The sequence below is a fragment of the Sciurus carolinensis genome, chromosome 5, assembly GCF_902686445.1.
Source record: "Sciurus carolinensis chromosome 5, mSciCar1.2, whole genome shotgun sequence".
NCBI classification, from domain to species: Eukaryota; Metazoa; Chordata; class Mammalia; order Rodentia; family Sciuridae; genus Sciurus; species Sciurus carolinensis.
Window position 1 is genome coordinate 85,423,685 of NC_062217.1, and position 20,223 is coordinate 85,443,907.

At 38.8% G+C, this 20,223-nt stretch overlaps 1 protein-coding gene across 2 annotated transcripts in view; it reads left to right on the forward strand.

Moving 5' to 3' along the window:
• The window catches only part of Lats2 (large tumor suppressor kinase 2), a 76,248-nt gene that overhangs the window by 12,080 nt on the left and 43,945 nt on the right, over positions 1-20,223 (forward strand). The window contains exon 2 of one of the 2 annotated variants that reach the window (XM_047553445.1): positions 1,012-1,554. In XM_047553445.1, coding sequence (XP_047409401.1) covers positions 1,216-1,554 — 339 coding nt within the window. In that variant the 5' untranslated portion in view covers positions 1,012-1,215. Of the gene's footprint in view, positions 1-1,011; positions 1,555-13,896; positions 13,955-20,223 lie in introns of those variants that run through there. The other variant, XM_047553446.1, reaches the window with a different exon arrangement.

Here is a 20,223-nt window from a genome sequence, read left to right on the forward strand (position 1 = left end):
CAGAGTGCTGAGTGAGGGAGGTTAACTGACTCATCCAATTTGGTGTGACTGACAGGTGACCAGAGCTGGCTGCTAAGGGTACTGTCAGGGAATTAGGCTGGATTTTGTTTTCTGAATGAAAGAACAGCAGAGTAGTTGATGAATTAGGCCTGGGGTAAGTACACTTCACCTTGGAAAAGTGCCTTTGTGACGTCTAGCTATGTATAAGGAGACCATTTCCATGCTGGAGTGGTAGATGGTCTACACTGGTAACTTATATGATACAGCTACTTGCTGTTAATGTGGGCACAGTGCAGTCCAAGAACAAAATCACTCCCATGTGCCCAGTCCCTTTCTACATAGGTATCAATTTCTGCAAGAAAGATATTTTTATGTTGCTATTCAGGTCAAAATGTTAAGTGTACACCTTGTAAAAATCAAGGAAGTCATTACCTTCAGTCTCATAATACATGATATGGAAACTTCTTTCAACTGCAGTATAGGACACCTGTAATATGACAAGATCGGTGTTGTCACAGGAAAGTTGGGAAGCTTTATCAACAAACATTTCCAAAGATAGGTAAGGACCATCATCCCAGAGAGGTGGGTAAAGCCATAGGATGAGGGGTGTGGACCAGGACTTGATTTGTTTTTAGGAACAAACCAGAAGTCATGTAGAAAATTTAGCCCTAAATACTCAAGTCGTGGCTTTCAAAATGAAATTTTATCATGATGAAGTATTTTAAATGTGTTATCAATTGTTGAGACTACTGTTCTTGTCCTTAGTTGGATATTTATGGAGATTTACTTGATTGCAGACTACATGCTACAGGAAACATCTTGGGACAGCCCCAGATGTCATGTATTTTGACCAGAGCTGAAGAGTATTTTGGTCATCTATGAAAGCAGTGCTGTTCTTTCTTATCTCCCGGTGGAATATTTCAAAGATCACTATCCATTTCTGCAAAGTAGCATTAACATTATGTGAAAACTACAAATGAACATTTTTTTCCCATTTATTTTCTTTTTCAGAGAGTGATGATGGTCTTCAAAATGAAGACTCTGGAGAATTTTAGGTTCTTTATAGGAATTACAAAAATTGAAGGAAAGAAAATTTTCAAAAGGAAATTGTTTTGAAAGTATGTTTACAACTAACTGATTCTATTGACTATTTTTTTAAAATAATAAAACACTTTGAGAAGATTGTATTTATGGTAAAAGGAAACTGGACTAACAATGAGGCCAAAGACTTTTCCTGCCACAACTTATTCTGGGAATAGCCGGCAGCGACTTCAAGAGATCCGTGAGGGGTTAAAGCAGCCATCCAAGTCTTCGGCTCAGGGGCTGCCCGTGGGACCAAACAGTGATACTTCCCTGGATTCCAAAGTCCTGGGGAGCAAGGATGCCACCAGGCAGCAGCAGATGAGAACCACCCCGAAGTTTGGACCTTATCAGAAAGCACTCAGGGAAATCAGATATTCTCTGTTGCCTTTTGCCAATGAATCAGGCACTTCCGCGGCTGCAGAAGTAAACCGGCAAATGCTGCAGGAATTGGTGAATGCAGGATGTGACCAGGTAGGCATAAATCTCCTCTGGCTTCCCCTGGGGGTGGTTACAGTGAGGAGCCCACTTGGAGGATATTGGAGGCAGCCAGAATACCTTGGCAGCTACTCGAAGGCTTTGAAGTGTCTTGAGGTTAAAAATTCAGGGCTCTTTTATGCATCATTGAACTGTTCTCTACTTTGTCTCCAAAATAGTCCTTAGATGCTTTTTCTTTTCAGGCAAGATCCAGAAGTTTCTGAACTCTCTCCCAAAATTGTCCCCCATGTATTTTCTGTTCTATTCTTTCTTTTTAGGTCCCTGGGATTGAACACAGGGTCTAGGCATGCTAAGCATGTGCTTTACTACTGAGCTATGTGTACTCCAGCCCAGTTCTGTTCTTAAGATGACCAGAAGGGCTTTCCTAACTAGCCTTTTCTTCTGGGGTTTATTTGGGGTTATTCTGAGTTATCATGGGGAAGGGATTAGCTTCCCTTATTTTGTTTTTGGTTCATGTACTTTTTTAGACTCTTTTTAGAAGTGTTGGTTAATATGCATTGGCTATGCTGTTTTCTCCTATTTTAAAAAGCAATGTATCTACACAAAGTAGGAGATGTAACTATATGCAGAAAATGAGAAAAGCCAGAAAAGGCTTGAGAAATCAAAATGTACGCTTTAAACCTTCTCAGTTGCAGAGAAGTAAAGAATACATTAACGAAGGTGGCATCATAAATACACAATTTATAGCCATATGCTTATGATTCCTTAACAGTGCACATACCTAACTAAAATAAAAGTTGAACAGGACAATATAAATGAAATTAGTATCAAACCAAGTATAAATTATTTAGTAAAATGTAACTAGCAAAACTATGATTGTATTATGAAATGACTTATGAAAGCCAGTGCTTTATATTTCCACCTATCATCTTTAAAAAATCACAATTTTACAAAATGGAAATAAACAAAGTAGTTTTGCTGCCTTCATGCTCAAAGCACATTAGGATGGTGAAAGCACTTTTAGTTTCCTAGAAATAACCTAATTACCTACCCCAGGCATCGCAGTTTTAGGAAAAGGCTAACAGTGTCATCTTTTGTTTTCAAAGACATCTCAGTCCTCATTGTGTTGGAGAAAACTGACACTACTTGGATGATGTTTGTGAAACAAATCCTGCTATTTTGTAGGGGGCTTCCCTGACACTTGGGGATATGCTAGGATTAACTAGCGTCTAGCTAGCATTGTTAGGTTGAGTTGAGTTTGTGAAGGACAGGATCATGAGCAATGTGGTGTGGTGTATTAGCTGTGGAAGCTGACAGCAAAGGCATGACCTTGCTCATGGTGAAAGTATGAAGTTAAATATGCTGCCAAGTGCTATTCCCTGACAAACAGAACACAGTGGTTTTGAAAATAGGGAAGGAGCAGTCCTAGGGAAACATGCGGAGGGACTTTCAGACCAATAGCAAAGCCTAAAATCTTCTCCTGTAAATCAGTTGCAAACAAAAGAGGCCACCAGAGCCCTGGTGTTCTTTTCAGTTGTATTTCAGCAATGAGAAAAAGAAACAAGTCAAGCAAATAATCCAAAGTACAGGTGGGATCTTATCAGGGTAAAAATCTAATGATAATTACAGTGCAATAATTAATGAAGTAATACTGTTTCTTATGTGGTAAAATAGAAATATGGGAAAATTAAGGATTATGATACCAACGAAGTTCCCATCAACATTTAATTTATGTTAATTGCTAGCAGAAAGGGCTCCATTTGCCATATTTAATGCTTCTGAAATTATTCAGTCAGTTCAGTGTCTAGCTGCACCTCCACCCAGGCCTTCCAACTCAGACAAGGGTATTTGCCTTAAAAAATTTGGGGTAGGAAGGTCATTATGTGAGCCAAATAATGTGAGAAAAAGCTCAGTGGTTCATCTGAAGCTGCGTGCATCTGTCGGATTATTAGAATTCCAGTATAATAGGTAAAGAAAATTTCTATCTTTGTACCTTTTCCCCCTTTGTCTCCTGTTGTATTAGATGCAGTTTTAATTCAGAGGCAGTTTTGTTCTCCTGCATTTTGAATTTAAGTGCTAACTTTAAATCACTGTATTCATCAGAGTGGCAGTAAGTGCCTTGTTTTCCCAAGGTCTTGCAGGTGCTAGCGGTGGCACCTGCTTTCACATGCAGAATCTTATTTACTGTGCGTGCATATACACATCTTTATAAAGATGTTTTATTTTTAACTTTTTATTAAAGTAAATTTTATATTTACAAAAATGAATAATTTGGGCTGAGGTTGTGGCTCAGTTGTAGAGCACTTGCCTAGCCTGTGTGAGGCACACTGGGTTCGATCCTCAGCACCACATAAAATGTAAATAAATAAATAAAGGCATTAAAAAGGTATGATTTGTAAGCTTACAGCCAGGTGAATTTTCACATATTAAGCATATCCATGTAACTAGCATGTATGGGTTTATTTTAAATTAAAATGTCTAAAAAGCGAAAATTTCTGGAAAACGTGACTTTATTTTCTATGTGATGATATAATGTATGTGTCAAATAACATGATAGTCATAAATCATTTGCCCATAAATTACTGAAGACTTATGAAAATTCCTGTAGGTAAAAAGAAACTAGGCCAGTAGGTTAATATTCCTTAAGGAAGGAGCTGCTCTTTAAATATAGCTTTGAGGAATTGGAATGTTGAGTTTTTTTATTACAAGTTTCATATTTTGTATCACTGGATACTTGTTATTGTCGTAAGTAATCACTTAAATTTAGCTTTTACTTTACTGCCTGATAACATTCAGTTCTCTTTCTTTTAATCTTTATGGTTTCAAATCATATTTCCAGGTTTTTCTCTTCTGAGTTTTTTAAAAATTTTTTTATTTTATTTGTCCTAATTGTACACGACAGTAGAATGCATTTATACATTTTGATAGATCATACATACATAGAGTGTACTCTCTCATTTTTCTGATTACACACATTGCAGGATCACATAGGTCACTCTTCAGGGTTTTTAAAAGCACTGATTTGCAGTAATGTTAATGTGCGTAGTGTTTCTCTGTTCCTCAGAAGCAGTGGCTTGTGTTTTCTGAGTTGCAGTGGGTTAACAGGTGGGTACCTCATGCCGTGGCACAGAGGCGTTGCTGAGCTCACTGTACTTAGTGGTGTAGTGGTGCCTGAGGTCTTGTGGGAGTGAGGATCCAAAGCAGTAGCTTCTGGGTCTGGCCCATGGCTCTGGGACCCCTTAGAATAGCAAAGCAGTTTATCAGGTTGTGTCCCCTAGAGGAAGACTTGCGTGAGAAATCTCTTCCAGATGTGAGTACTAGGAAATGCTTTTGCTTCCCTTGAGAAATCAGCAGGCTTTTTCTTCTCTGACAACCTGTCTTGTGATCTGCCGAGAGGTGCCCAGCTTGTGGCTCAGCATTCATCCATTTTCTTGGTCCTGAATTTCTGTGTCAGCTATGATTTTCCTAATCCCGATTTAATCCAGTTCTCCTCCACTTTATTGTCTATGTTTAAGTGACTTAAATATTTAATGGAATGAGGATAGGGAGAATATAAACAAAGTGTTTTTATCAAACCAAATTTGGCAGAAGGAAGACAGCAAGTAATTGGGATGTGCATTCAGAGGCAGGCACCCTGGAAAATGATCATTGCACCCAGGGAATTGGGGATGGATCTGGTTAATAAGCAAAGGAAGTCTAATGCATTTTTAAGCCAAAAGGGCAGAAAAAAATGTTTCTCCACCTACCATACAAGTTATTTACATAGCACCACAAGTGGGTATGGCATGAGGCTCCAGTGCTGTGGGTTTCACATGGGAACAGCCCTGGTGTTTGTAGATGCCTGTGTGCCAGGTACCATTCTAAGCACTTGCCAGGTATTATCTCATCAGAACTGCATAGCAGTCATTTGAGATGGGGTCTAGTCAGTGTCCTAGTGTTTTAGAGGATCTCCAGTTGGGAGAGTGTCAAGGGGGTGACTCACACAGTGTCCTGTCCCACCTGAGCACTTGTGAGTTGACCTGTGTGCTGAGTGCTTGTTATACTTGCTTGTTACTCACACAAAACAAGTGCAGGTCTGAGAGGAAGGAGTCAGTGCGCTACTCCCTGAGGGTGGTCTTTCGGAGATATGGCTTTGATTTATCCTGTGTTCATCACTGTCTTGTTGCTGGATGACTGCTTCCTTTTCAGGTTCCATGTTTCCATTTGCTATGTCTTTTCCCCCTTTCCCTTATGTCCATTGGGGTATTCTGTTGTCACTTATTCCCTCTCCTTTCACTTCGTTGGACCCATGCACAGACCTTGCTGGCTCTCGATGCCCCCTCTTGCTCCAGCTACAGATTCTGGTCCACAGCACATGTTCCCTAATTCCCCAATACCAGTGAGCTCTCTCTAATAAGGATGTTCAGCATGACCTTCTCCCAGATACCCCTTTGTACTCATTTATTTGAGGACTCTTTTTAGTCAGCTTTTTTGCTGCTGTGACTGAAGGACCCGACCAGAACAATTGTAGAGGAGGAAAAGTTTATTTGGAAACTCACAGTTTCAGAGGTCTCAATACATGGACAGCAGGCTCCATTCCCTGGGCCTCAAGGTGAGGCCAAATATTATGGCAGAAGAGTGTGGCTGAGGGAAGCAGCTCACATGATGATCAGAAAGCAGAGAGACTCCACTCACCAGATACAAAATATGTACCCCAAAGCCAGGCCCCTAATGCCCCACCTTCAGCCACATCCCACCTGCCTTCAGTTACCATTCCGTTAATCCCATCAGGTGGTTAATTCACAGATTGGGTTAAGTCTCTCATAATCATTTCTCTGAACCTTCTTGCATTGTCTCACTTGTGAGCTTTTAGAGGACACCTCACATCCAAACCATAACAGGAACTCTTTCCACATACCAGTTTTGTTGGCTGTTCAGGTCCTCTTCAAAGCATCTTCCTCCTGTTTGGATTCTGGTATCTTTAAGGCTCAGTTTAGTATGATTATTTTTTTAACCATTGGATCTTTGTTATGCTTCCCTTGGAAATGAACTGTTCCTATTTAGACTTCATAGCCATCTAAGTCATAAGCAGTGGATGCACAGGCCTTGTGTCGGCAGGTTGGGCTCTTTCTTATCTCACTTTCACTCCTGTGGAGGACTGGATCCTGGAGTTTATCCCTGTGTGCCTGAAGGTCTCCCAGCTGCTTCTCTGGGAATATTTGCTATAGGAGGACTGGGGATGTGACTCTGGTAGAATGCTTGCCTAGCATTCACGGAGCCCTGGGTTCAATCCCCAGCACTGCAGAAAACAAACAAACAAACAAAAAACAAAAAACTGAAGCAGAGATGATCCATAACTAATCCAGGTAAAAGCTCTCTCTGACAATAGAATAAATATAGAATAAATGTTTAACTGAAAGGCAGCTCTTAGATTTATTCTGTTTAGTTCTAACAATAGGCATTATCAAGAAAACTATAGAGAAAAGACCTAGAGAAACATTAGCACTAAACTGTTTCTTTGTCTTGGTAGGATCCCATCCCAGGATTGTTTCACTGAAATAAAAGGTTTTTGCTAATGAGTAAAGAAATTTAGGCAACATACACATTTCCTCTTCCTCCTTTCTCTGGAAAGGGAACCCCTTTTTGGTGTGAATGACCACTCACACTGCCCTGAAATACTAATTGAAGGAAGAAAGAAACACTGAGGTTTAGGAATGTCAGTAATTTAACAGGAAGTCCTATCACAATGGCTTTTGGGTGTAGCAGTTCCTTGGCTTTTCCCCACTCTTTTTTTTTTTTTTTCCACTTCTTTTTTTAATGCCTTTGGAATCAAATTTGACCCTGCCAAAAGGTAAACTTGTGTACCTTTTTAAAGTAGGATTTAAAATTACCTTAGGGCTGGGAGTGCAGCTCAGTGGTACAGTGTTTGCCTACCTGTGCAAGGCCCCAGAGTTCCATCCCTAGCTCTGCAAAAAAATGTAAATAAATACATACTTTTTGAAAAGTAGATTACTTTGACAAGACACAAGTAGGTCATACCTTTCTGTGTCCTACTCTCACTCTACAGTGTTTATTAGCTACTAAAGTGTGTTCCTTGTGTAGGTTTGGAAAATATAGAACAGGATAAGAAGAAAATTCAGACTAGTTTTTTCAGCCTACATACGCTCACTCTTAACATTTTGGGTATAAAAATGGCTACCTTTTTTCTAATAAAAAATGCGTATAATGTTATACATTATAAAACAGTGTATATATGTAATGTGTACACTTATTTTTCATAACAGAATGTGTCACATTGCACATGTTGTTTGTGACCTGCTCTCTCCCCTGTCACCCTTGGGTACTCTTTTCTGTCATTTCCCTCCCAAAGCCCCTCTTTAGCTGTTCCCTGCTCTTTGGGGCCCAGGTCTCTGCCTTCACTCCTGCAATTACAGTGTCTTCCACCATCTCTCTTGCCCCTCTCCCAGGCCTTCCTTGTGCAGTATCCTCCTCCAGGGAGAGTGCATTCTGGAAAGGGAAGAGTCAGCCATTTCCCTTTTGGAAACTTTTCTCACTGCTCTTAGGATGGTGCTCTGGAGCCTGTGGCCTCAGGCCACACCCTTCCCTGCAGTCCTACTCTGCCCTTTGGACTTTATCAGGTTCTCAGCACTGCTCTGCTGCCCGCCCCTGGACAATGCCCACTCCCTCTTGATGGCTGTCTTCATGTCAGTGATTCAGAAAAGCCTTTTTGATCTCCCAGTCTAAATTAGACCCCTTCTCTCTCATTATACCTTAATTTCCCCCATAATACTGTTTATCAGAACTTGTTGCTAAGTAATGGTGCATTTTGCTAAATATCCACTTCTCCTGTAGTCTTTAAGCCTATGGTGGCAGCTTTGTTCTGGTTAGTACTCTCTAGGACCCAGATTCACAAGCACAAAAACATCTGATGAGCCGGGCGTGGTGACACGTGCCTGTAATCCATCAATTTGCCTGTAATCCCAATGGCTTGGGAAGCTGAGGCAGGAGGATCATGAGTTCAAAGCCAGCCTCAGCAATTTAGTGAGGCCCTAAACAACTTAGTGAGACCCTATCTCTAAGTAAAATATTAAAAAGGGCTGGGGGTGTTGCCCAATGGTTAAGTGCCCTTGGGTTCAAATCCTAGTACAAAAAAATAAATAAATAAAATAAAAACCAGGGGGCAAACATTTCAACATAAACCTTTTCATGCCATTAAATATTGTTTTAAATTAAGAGTCTTAAGGTCTGTAGTATATTCCGTAGTTCAAATAGATGTTCCATAATTTATCATAAAGAGCTGGTAATGAAATGAGATACTTCTACATAAATCTGTATGAATATCACTGATTTCCTTAGACTACATTTTAGAAATGGAAATAAGAGGGTACATGAGGGCTTTTATAGTTTTTGTTTTGCTGAGTTGCTTTTTTCAGAGTTATTAAATTGCATTTTTTACTTTCTGCCTACAATTATTATTATTATTATTACTACTACTGAGAAAAACAACAACAGTTTGTTAATTAGTTTGCTTTGTATTCTTATTGCAACATGGATGTTTGTGAGAATAAATAGAAAGTAGAAATGGATCGGGCATGGTGACACATGCCTGTAATTCGGCTGCTGGGGAGGCTGCAAGTCCCAGTCTCAGCAATTTAGCAAGGCTATAAGCAACTTAGGGAGACCCTGTCTCACAATAAAAAATAAAAAGAGCTGGGGATGAATCAGTGGTTAAGTGCCTCTGGGTTCAGTCCACAGTACCAAAAAAAAAAAGTGGAAATGATTCTCCAGTTTTGAATAGTACACAAATGGCATGTGAGAGGGGTTCTTACTAAGTGTCTGAGGCTAGACCCACTTTCCTGTGACAGTGAACTTTTAAGGATTGTGTCTTTTCTCTCCTCCCTGAGTGACTAACATTTTAAGTGGTGCAAAATCTAGGTTGACATTGGAATCTGTAGTTCTAGTGGATTTGCAAAAAAGAGCTGGGCACTCAGGCAAATGGACAAAATCTGCTCCTTGGGGAGATGGGCAAGCTGTGCAGGTACCTGGGAGCAGTGCTTTCTGACCCCCCTGCTCAATTTGCTGTAGTTTCTTGCCTGGTTTGGAAACTTGTTCTGCTGAGGTGTTGGTCCCTGCTGCCTTTGGAGAGATGAGTCTCTGGGCTCTGTTTTGAACAACCTTCTCTCATTATCCAGCATGCAGTGTAGGTTTTAGTATCCTGTGTGTGCTATTATGTGAAAAATGTTGACAATCACGGATTTGGTTTGCTTAACACCTGTTAGGTCACACCCAGCAGTTTCCTATTAAGAATATTATTTATTGTCATGTGGTTGTAGGGTCCAGGTTGTCATCATGTACAGCCAAGGTTAAAATCACAGTGACCTGGAATTCAGCTCGATGCAGGGGGTAGGGTGTTAGATGAGGGGTTCTGGGTTTCAAGTCTTTGGTTTGCATGCAGTCTATCTGGAGACTTCTTTTTAAACTGTTACTTTCACAGCTAACCCATTTGTGGATTTAAAGAGCAGGAGAGGAAACCAACAAGGAAATTGAATTTTTAAATGTTGTCTGACAATAATCTCTTTTAGAACTATTTTTAAAAGGGTCATTATGAGTTTCAGACTTGGAAAAAAAAAAAAAAAAGAAGCCACGTCAGTTAATCACAGTCACTATCCAGCTTCTCTTTATTTGGGTATTAAAACTGAGTGACTGGAAGCATAATAATGCACTATGAAATCCACTATGAAATTTTTATATATTAGGTTTTACCAATCTTAGATTTATTTTGTTAGTGCCGTATTTAGAAGGGAGATTTTTTTTCATGTTTATATTTTTCCGATTTTAAATTTTCTATAATTGACTTATTTATTGGTAGAACAATTTGAATTTTGATGTGTCATTGATGTCTTGCCTGTAGGGTGGGAAATGGTGGGAAATTTCTCTTCCCACTTTCCCATTCATTCCCCTGCTCTGCTTGCTATCCACAGCTTTTAACCTGGCCCTGTATAAGTAGTGGGTACCCAATGATGCTGCAGGTGTTAGAGGCGGACTGACCCTATATGGAAATCCTGACTGAACTTGCTTGCTATGTCTCTTGAAAGTTGAATTGAGCTGCCATACAGGCATACTACCCATAGGTAAAACAAGGAGGATAACTGGAGGGGAGCAGGCAGGTGGCTTCTCTTCAGTCACCATTCCAGGCAAGAGGCAGGGGAAGGGCAGCAAACCACCACTGGAGCCCTGGTTTTTTGTCAGGGAGCTTCTGCCACACCTAACTGGCCAGGACTTAGCTGTTTAAAACAGCCTTGGAAATGGATACTTTAATTGGGCACGTGGCCACTCCTAACAAAACTGGATAAGCAAGAAAGGGAAGATGACTTTTGTTAGGAAACCATGGTAGAACCATGTGTCAACAGCCATGTGGCACCAGGGCAAATGACTTACTTTCTGATTCGTGAGATTATTGGGACAATAATTATTCCTGCCTCATGAGTTGTCCTGCAGACCAGAAAGAATATTTCTGTGGTGGCTGGTGTATGTAGTTGCTACACAGAGTTGGTGGCCAAACTCCAGCCCTGTGTCATCAGTGAAGTAGTCTAAGAGCTGGGTTCAGGGCACTGTGGCATATTTTACTAAATAATAAGATTATTGTTCTCTTACCAGCCTCGGGGCCACTGGTCCCCTTTCCTACAAAAGTCACATGAAGAAAATATGCTCAGATTCAGGAATGTGTGTGTCCTTGTGGCTTTGATATATATTTGGGGTATGACATTAGAAGAATTATTAATCATGTGATAGAAATAAAGGTTGTTTTGTACAAAAGTAAATGATTAACCAGTGAAAAATTTCCCTAGCCAACAAGTAAACAGTTAATGCAAACTTGAAGCAACTTCATTTGGTTTATAAAAGCTTTTATTCAGTAAGAGAGCCGTTGTAAAACTGGTGGCATTGGCATCTAGGAGGCCCAAGAATGTGGCTGAGCAGTGGAACAAATTGGACTCTGTGCCAGCTGTCAGCCTCAGAGTGAATTAGAGGAGACCTCAGGGATACTGCATGTGGCTCTGTCACCTTTCCTTTCTGTCTCCATGCCAAATGACTTCTTTGAACTCTGCTGTTTTGGTGTTTCCATTTTTTTCTGGTGTTTTAGGCTAGAAATGTTCAGGTAAGAGGCCTCATCCTGTAGCTGGAATCTTGGTGTGGTTGCTTCCAATCTACCATAGGCCATAGTTTTTGAGATCCCTAGTGTGGCAGCAGAGACAGCTGACCCTGTTCTTTCAGAATTTCCTTGGTAGTTTCATAATTCTCCTAGACAGGAAGGTGCACCTTCTTTTTCTGTCTCTGTCTGGGCTTCTCCTTCACCCCACCTCTTATTCTCTCCCTCATCCTTTCTCTGGCACAAGAAAGTCTGGGAGGAGTTCCTAACAGAAAGGGTGAGGTCTTTGTCTTGGACTTGTCTTAGGCTCTAGTCTTCACTTCAGTCACTATATTGATGGTACTTTCCCTAATACCTACTGTTGTTTTCCAAGTGACTTTTAATTCTGTCTTCTTGCTGCAAGAACCCTGCTGTATGCCTAGGTTCTTCTAAATAGTCCCCTGACCCACTAATTCTTCAATAAACTTTTTCCAAATGCAACTGTCAGCCACTCCTTAATAACCATCGCACTATTCTTCCTCCTCTGATCTGATCTCTGCTTATTAATCAAATGTCATTATTTCTCGTAGTCTAGCCCTCCTGCTTCACTTGGGTCTGGCTTTTACACACCACCTGCCACTAAGCTGTGTAACTTTCTCCTGCACTGTCTTTATTCATGCAGTTACCCCAACATGAGCGTACTCCCCCAGACAGCCACAGCTCCCCCTCCCATGCAGTCCCGCGTCCACCATCTTCTCCAGCCATTGAGTCCAGCACAGGCTGAGGTCTCACTTTTCCGAATTCCTGTTTGTGTCAGTACCATCCTGGAAATCCTGGTATGTCTCCATGAGGTCCTAGGGATTACCTAATCTAACCCAGTCTTTCCACTGTTGAATTACCTGAGACCTAAAAGGGTGACATATTCAGAATTAGACCAGACAGCAAGTGAGTGAGTTGGAGCTAGAAGCTTCCCAGTTGTGTCCAGAGGACTTGAAAAAGAGATTCTCCTGATGCAGTGAAATATGACAGTCTCACATAGGAAATTTCATCTCTGAATCCACTACCCAGAATGCATTTACTGTTATTTAGTTATGTTCGTAACTTCTTTTTTGGTTTTGGCTACTTTTTTTGTTCTGGAGAATTTTAGAAAGCAAAATAGCATAGTAAAATGCCATGCATCACCTCACTTTAACATTTATCACTATACTTTCTTTTCTTGTTTCCTCTGTCTGTGGGAGTTTTTGTTGTTCTACAGATTGAACTCAGGGTACTTAACCACTTGGCTATGTCCCCAGTACTTTTTAAAAAAATTTTTATTTTGAGACAGGGTCTCGCTAAATTACTGAAGCTGGTCTCAAACTTGCTATCCTCCTGTCTCAGCCTCCCAAGTTGCTTGGATCACAAGCATGTGCCATCACACCTGGCTGTCTATGAGGTGCCCCCTCAAAACTGACATGTGAGAGAATGCAGGAAAGTTCAGAGAAGAAATGATTAGGTTATGAGAGCGTTAACCCAATCAGTGAATTAATCCCTGGTGGGATTAACTGAGTGGTAACTGAAGGTGGGTAGAATGTGGTTAGAGGAGGTGGGCATTGGAGGCTTGCCTCTGGGGTTTACATTTTGTATCTGGTAAGTGGAGTCTTTCTCTTTGCTTTCCGATCATGGTGTGAGCTGCTTCCACACTCTCCTTCCATGATGTTCTGCCTCACCTCAAGCCCCAGGGAATGGAGCTAGCTGTGACTTCTGCAACCATGAGTCGTCAAATAAACTTTTCCTCCTCTACAGTTGTTCTTGTCAAGTCTTTTTAGTCACAGCAGTGAAAAAGCTGACTAAAAGATTGGGATATTTTTAAGAATTAAATTGAAGTATAATAAGGTATTTATGAAAAACAAATGCCAGGCATCATATCATTTATCACTCATAAATATTTAACTGTATCTCTAAAAGATAAACAATACAGGGCTGGGGAGTAGCTCAGTCGGTAGAGTGCTTGCCTTGCAAGCACAAGGCCCTGGGTTCGATCCCCAGCATGGCAAAAAAAAAAAAAGATAAACAGTACAAAAAAACAAGAGTTAAAACCATAGTCATGACACTATATCACATTCAACAAAGTAAACTAGTATATAATAGCATAATTTTTATGGCTTTTTGGCTAACATGATTACTCACTATAAAAGTTAAATTAATATTTCGACCAATTACTAAATGATTACTGTATATAATTCTCCCAGCAAGCCTGTGAGGAAGAGTCTATTGTTTTCTCTTTTTTACAGATGAAAAATTTGGATCACAGATTAATTTGGCCAGGACAGATGACATGGTTACTAAGTGGTGAGCTAAGGTCAACTTTTGTATTCTGAATTCTTTCCTCCTCAACATTTGTATACCGAGGATTTCCTCATACCATAAAAACATTATTCTAAAATGCTTTAATAGCATTTATATAGTCTGTCACCTGCCAGAATTTATTTAGCAGTTCCTCTGTTTTTGGGCCATGAAATTGTTTTCAGTTTCTTACTATTACAAATTATATGTGAACATCTGTCTTTCTTCCTTCCTTCCTTTCTTTCTTTCTCTCTTCTCTTTCTTTCTTTCTTATCACTGAGTTACATCTCCAGCCCTTTTAATTTTTTTATTTTGATACAGGATCTTGCTACATTGTCCAGGCTGGCCTTGAACTTGCAGTCATCCTACCTTAGCTTCCCAAGTAGCTGGGATCACAAGCATGTGCCACCGCGCATGACAATTTAAATACATCTCTTATACTTTTCCTTAGGATATCTCACATGTGAAATTATTCTAGGAATCTTGTATTATAAAACTGTTTCATCCAAGTTAGTTTTGCCCAGAGATTAAGGACCATGCCTGTAATCACATGGTAGTAAATAACTGGTGGAATGAGAAGTAAACTCAGGCTGTGTTCTCAGTCATCTTCTCAGCACATGTTTATTGAATACCTACTAGGTGCCATGCACTATGCTAAGCATTCAGATTTTTGAGATCTGACACCTAAATCTCTGATTGGTTTTGTACTCTCATGTGGCAACCAAATACTATGAGAAGCATTTTCACACTAAGGTAGAGGGGTTGGTTAAGTTGTAGAGTTAAGGAACCTTTTTTGTATAAAAATTATAAAAACTGATTTGCATTATGTGCAACTATAATGCACCAGTAAAAATATGGAAAAAAATATAATTGAGATTTAATAAAATTAAAATTTAATGCCTCAGTCATATTAATCCTATTTCTTTTTATCCATAATCAATACTTTTTTGTTGTTTGTTTGTTTGTTTGTTTGTTTTTGCAGTGCTGAGGATTGAACCCAGGGCCTTGTGTTTGTGAAGCAAGCACTCTACCAACTGAGCTATATCCCCAGCCCACAATAATCAATACTTTCTAAATTTACTGAGAAATGATTGACAAAAATTATATTTTTTAACGTGAACAGTGTGACATTTTGGCATATAAAAACTGATTTTAAAATTAAATATTTAAAGATATTGTAAAGTGTTCAAAAGTAGATAAGACATTGCAAGAGAGAGAGATTTTTCCTTTGTGTTTTTTTTTTTTTTTTTTTGGTACCAGGATTGAACGCAGGGGAGTTTATTGAGCCACATCCACAGCCTTTTTTATTTTGAGACAGGATCTCACTAAGTTTCTGAGGTCCTTCTTAAATTGCTGAGGCTGGCCTTGAACTTGCCATCCTCCTACTTCAGCCTCTTGAGTCTCTGGAATTACAGGCATGTGCTACCACGCCTGACTGAGAGGTGTGATCTCAAAAACTTAATGGGAAAATGTAAAAATTGAGAGCTGTGATTTTCTAGCCCAAGAACTTTGTCTGAATCCTATAGCTGCAGAAAATGGAATGAGAGAGACAAAGAAAATACTTCAGCCTTCCTGGCTAAACATACCAGAAACCAGAGTTGAGGACCAGAAAGGCCGCAGAAAATTTAAAGGGGGAAATCTATACAGTGAGAAAATGGCCACAGTAAGGTCAAAATTCTTAAGCATAAACTCTCCCAGATCCCTGGTAACAGTTAAGCTATGCTTGTGTCGAGACAGGGGCACCTGGTGAAAAAGCAGGCAAAGACCAGAGAGAAGAGTATGCTTGAAAGATGAAACTATGTGGGACTAGGCTTCCGGGTTTGTAGTTTTTGTAGCCAGGTGCATCAACCATATGCAGCTTTGGTGGCATAAAGCTGAACCCTAAGGCCTCAATTTCAGAAGACGGAGCAACAGAAAACAGTGGGAAATCAAGAAGAATCCGTATAAGCACAAAATTAGAGAAAAGATGAACTCCAGCTCTCTTCATATCCTTTTCTCATCACCAAATTGCATAGGCACAGGATCCCAAGTTGAATAAATACAAAGCCACACAGCAGAGATATTGGTTTCTATGTGCTGCAGTTTGATTCTAGTCAAGTTACTGCCTATAATAACCAAGTAGCCCTGGGTTCAATCCCCAGCACTGCAAAGAAGAAAAAAAAAAACAAAAAACAACGAAGTAACTAATCTCAGAGCCCAACAATACAATGTTGCTGCAGTGTATTATCTGCAATGTCCAGTTTTCACCTCTCATTACAGCACATGCAAAGAAAAAGGAAAGTTGTGATCCTTACTCAAGAAAAAGTCAGTCTTTAGGAACAGACTCCAGGTGGATCAGACATTGACTTTAGGAGACAATGAATTAAGAGCTACCATGACAATCTATACAGCAATTACAGAGGGTGGATTGATCTACACTTAGCATTGTGTAGCTTTCAAAAACACTGTTAAGCAAAGAAAGCAAATTGAAGAACAATTCAATATACCATTTGCATTAGACATGATATTTTCAGCAAATTCATATATGTATGTAAAATATTAAAGTCTAGATGGAAGCATAATAAACCTAACAGCAGTTAAGAGGGGAAAGAGTAGGAGGGGGAGTAGTTGTAGTTGAATGAGGCTACCTTTATCTGTAACAATCTAATTTCTTAAAGAGAATGGATTCATTTCGTGAGGTGATTGAGGTCTAACATTGTTATCTACATCAGTTTCATTCTAAGTAGTGATATCCAGGAAGTCAGCAGTTCGATGTGCTAATTATGTATTTTTCTAATACGTATTAAAAGGCATGACATCCAAACAAAAAAAAAAGAGCTACCATGAAATGATTAAGAGGGCAAATTTTGTCACGTGGAATTTTCCCCCTTAACCACGGTTTTTAAAAACCTATGAAAATATGCTCAGGAATGAAAGGAAACTGTACCAGAAGAATTAAAAGAAAATGCAGCATTAGTGAATGCGTAATTCAAAAAACTTAACAGAGAAATGGAAACTATAAAAATTGACTAGATGTGCTCAATATAAGAATAGACATAGCAATAGAAAGAACCAGTGGACTTAAATATAGATGAGTAGAAATTATCCAATTCAAAAATAAACAGAGAACATTAAGAGAAATAAACAGGTTGTACTTGCCTAGCATGTACACAGCCCTGGGTTCAATTTCTAGCTCTAGAAAAAAAAGAGGGGGAGGGGTAAGGAAAAAAGAAAAAAAATTGTTTTCAGAGACCTGTGGGACAATATCAGCTGTTCAAATATATATGAAATTTGAATCCCAGAAGAAGAGAGAGAAAGGAGACAGAAAAATGTTTGTGGCAACAATGACTGAAAGTTTCCCAAATGTGGTGAAAAACATTTATGTAGATTTAAGAAGCTTATTAAACTCAGAGCATAATGAACATAGAGAAAACCACTCCTAGAATATCATATTTCAACTGATGAAAGCCAGAGATAAACAAAAAATCTTGAGAGCAGCCAGAAGAAGTGATGTGTCACTGCTTCAGATTGGTAGGGTTCCCCCAAAGGTCTGTGTGCTGAAGACTGGGTGCCAGCCTGTGGTAAAACCTTTAGGAAGGAAGTGGAATGAAGTTAGGTCATTGGGGGCCTGTACTCGAAGAGGGGACATTGGATCCAGTCCCTACCTCCGGACTGCCAGGAGGTGAAAAGCCTCCTCTCCGTGCTCTTGTTATGCTGTACTGTGCTGCCGCAGGGTCAAGCAACCAGGAACTGAAACATCTGAAACCATAAGCCCAAATAACCCTGTCCCCCTGTTTACAAGTTGATTACTTCAGGTATTTTTTCTCAGCGTTGGAAATGGATTAACACAGTTACATACACGGGGATGAACATGAGATTAACAACTGTCTTTTGATGCTCTAAGTGCTGAAAAAAAAAGCCCACTGAAAATTCTTTTAAAAGTTTTTATTAGTTGTTGATGGATCTTTATTTTGTTTACTTATTTATATGTGGTGCTAAGAAAGGAACCCAGTGCCTCACACATGCCAGGCAAGTGCTCTACCACTAAACCAGAACCCCAGACTCTCCACTGAAAAGTCTGTATTCAACAAAACTGTCCTTTAGAAATGAAAGTGAGTAAAGACATTTTCAGAGGAAGAAAAATCAGAAAATTTGTCACCAGGGCACCTGCATTAAAAAAAATGCTAAAGGGGATATAGGAAGGAATGAAAAAACACCAGAAATGGTAGCTATCAGTAAGTATGAAAGACAACTTCTCTTAATTTCTGTAAAAGACACATTAATATTTAAAATAACACTGTATTGATAAGTTTATCACACATATAGAGGGACTGTACAACACTGTGGATGGGGGCGGCTAACTGGAAATATACTATTGCAAAGTTCCTGCCTTTTTTAAAAAAAATTTTTGCCAAGTTCTTATAGTCCAGTATAATTCATGATTATCATTTAAGTAGACTGTTTTAAGAATATACATTGTAATATTTAGAACAACCACTCAGTTACAATGCAAAGAGGTAGAGTTAAGTAGCAGTGTGGAATTAAAATGGATTACTAAAAAGAAATTAATACAAAAGAAGGCAGGGAAGGAGGAACAAAGGTATAGAAGGTCTGGTGAGACAAATAGGAATGGCAGACCTAAATAATTACATTAATTGTAAAGGGTTCAGCACCCCAATCAAAAGGAAGAGATTGTCTGACTAATAAAACAAGGTCCACATATGTACTCTCTACATAAGATTAATTTTAAATATGAGGATGCATATAGACTGAAAGTGAAAGACTGGAAAAAGATAAACCATGCAAACAAATCAGATGTAGGTAATGTTAATACCAGACAGTACTCTTCAAGGTGAGGAGGAGTAGTCAAGCCTAAGAGGGACACTTCACAATAAAAGGGTCAGTACATTAGGTGAAGTAGTAAGTATGTGCTTAACAACAAAGCTTCAGATTGTGTAAAGCAAAGCTATATAAAGCAAGAGCTGAAGGAGGAATAAGCAAATTACAGTTGACAAAAAAAAATCAGTAAGAATATAAAAAGACTTGATCAGCATTGTGAACCATTTTAACCTAATTGAAACACATGAAACATCACAATAACTACAGTATACCCAGTATTTTCAAGTGCACAAATAAAGGACACAAAGACAGCCATCTGTTTGGATATAGAACAAGTTGCAATAAATTTTCAAACACTGAAGTCTTACTGTGAATATGTTCTCTGAACACAAAGAAATTGAGAAAAAAAAATCATTAAAAGGCACAAATAACTGGATAACTACTATGAAGCAACTCATAAATCAAAGAAGAAATCACAAAGGAAATTATAAAGTCTTGGATCCGAAAGAGTAAAAGTGCAATGTAAAAAAATTGTGAGGAAGACAGTAGAATGAATCAGACATAACTTTCCTATGTTCATATATGAACTCATGAACCAGGGAAACCCCATATCATGTACAACCACAAGAATGGAATCCTTAATGTATGTATAGTACGCATGTATAATATTTCAAAATATACTGTCATGTATACCTAAAAATAACAAATTGTGAGAATCTGGTAAAGTAAGTGTGTACAGGGAAATGTGTAGTTTTAAGTGTTCATTTTTTATTTTTATTTTTTTAATGGTGCTGGGGATTGAACCCAAGACCTTGTGCTTGTGAGGCAAGCACTCTACCAACTAAGCTATATCTCCAGCCCTAAGTGTTTATTTTAGAAAAGGAGAAAACTCAAAAATAAATTATCTAAACATCATTATTCTATGTACATGTATGATTACACAGTGTGACTCTACTTTGTGTACAACCAGAGAAATGAAAGTTGTACCCCATTTGTGTACAATGAATCAAAAAATATTAAATAAATTAATTAAACTTTCTTGGGAAGCTAGAAAAATTAATTTTCTAGTAAATTTAAATCCCAAGGTAAGTCAAAGAAAGGAAATAATGAAAAGAACAGACAAATAATAAAAACCAATGATAATGTAGATGAAACCAAAAGCTAGTTCTTTGAAAAGATCAATAAAATTGATAAACATCTAGTTAAACTAAATGAAAGAAAGGAATGGAAAAAGAAGAACAAAGGAAAAAATCAGGAAGAAAGAAATGACCAATTTCAGGAATAAAAGAAGGAACATCACTCTGGAACCTGTAGATAGACATTAAGATTATAAGGGAATTATAAACAATTAACTTATTATCCAATAAATTTGACTACTTCAGTGAAATAGACAATTTTCTTGAAAACTGATACACACAAAAAAAATGGGAAAGTCTAAATAGCTTAATTTCTTTTTT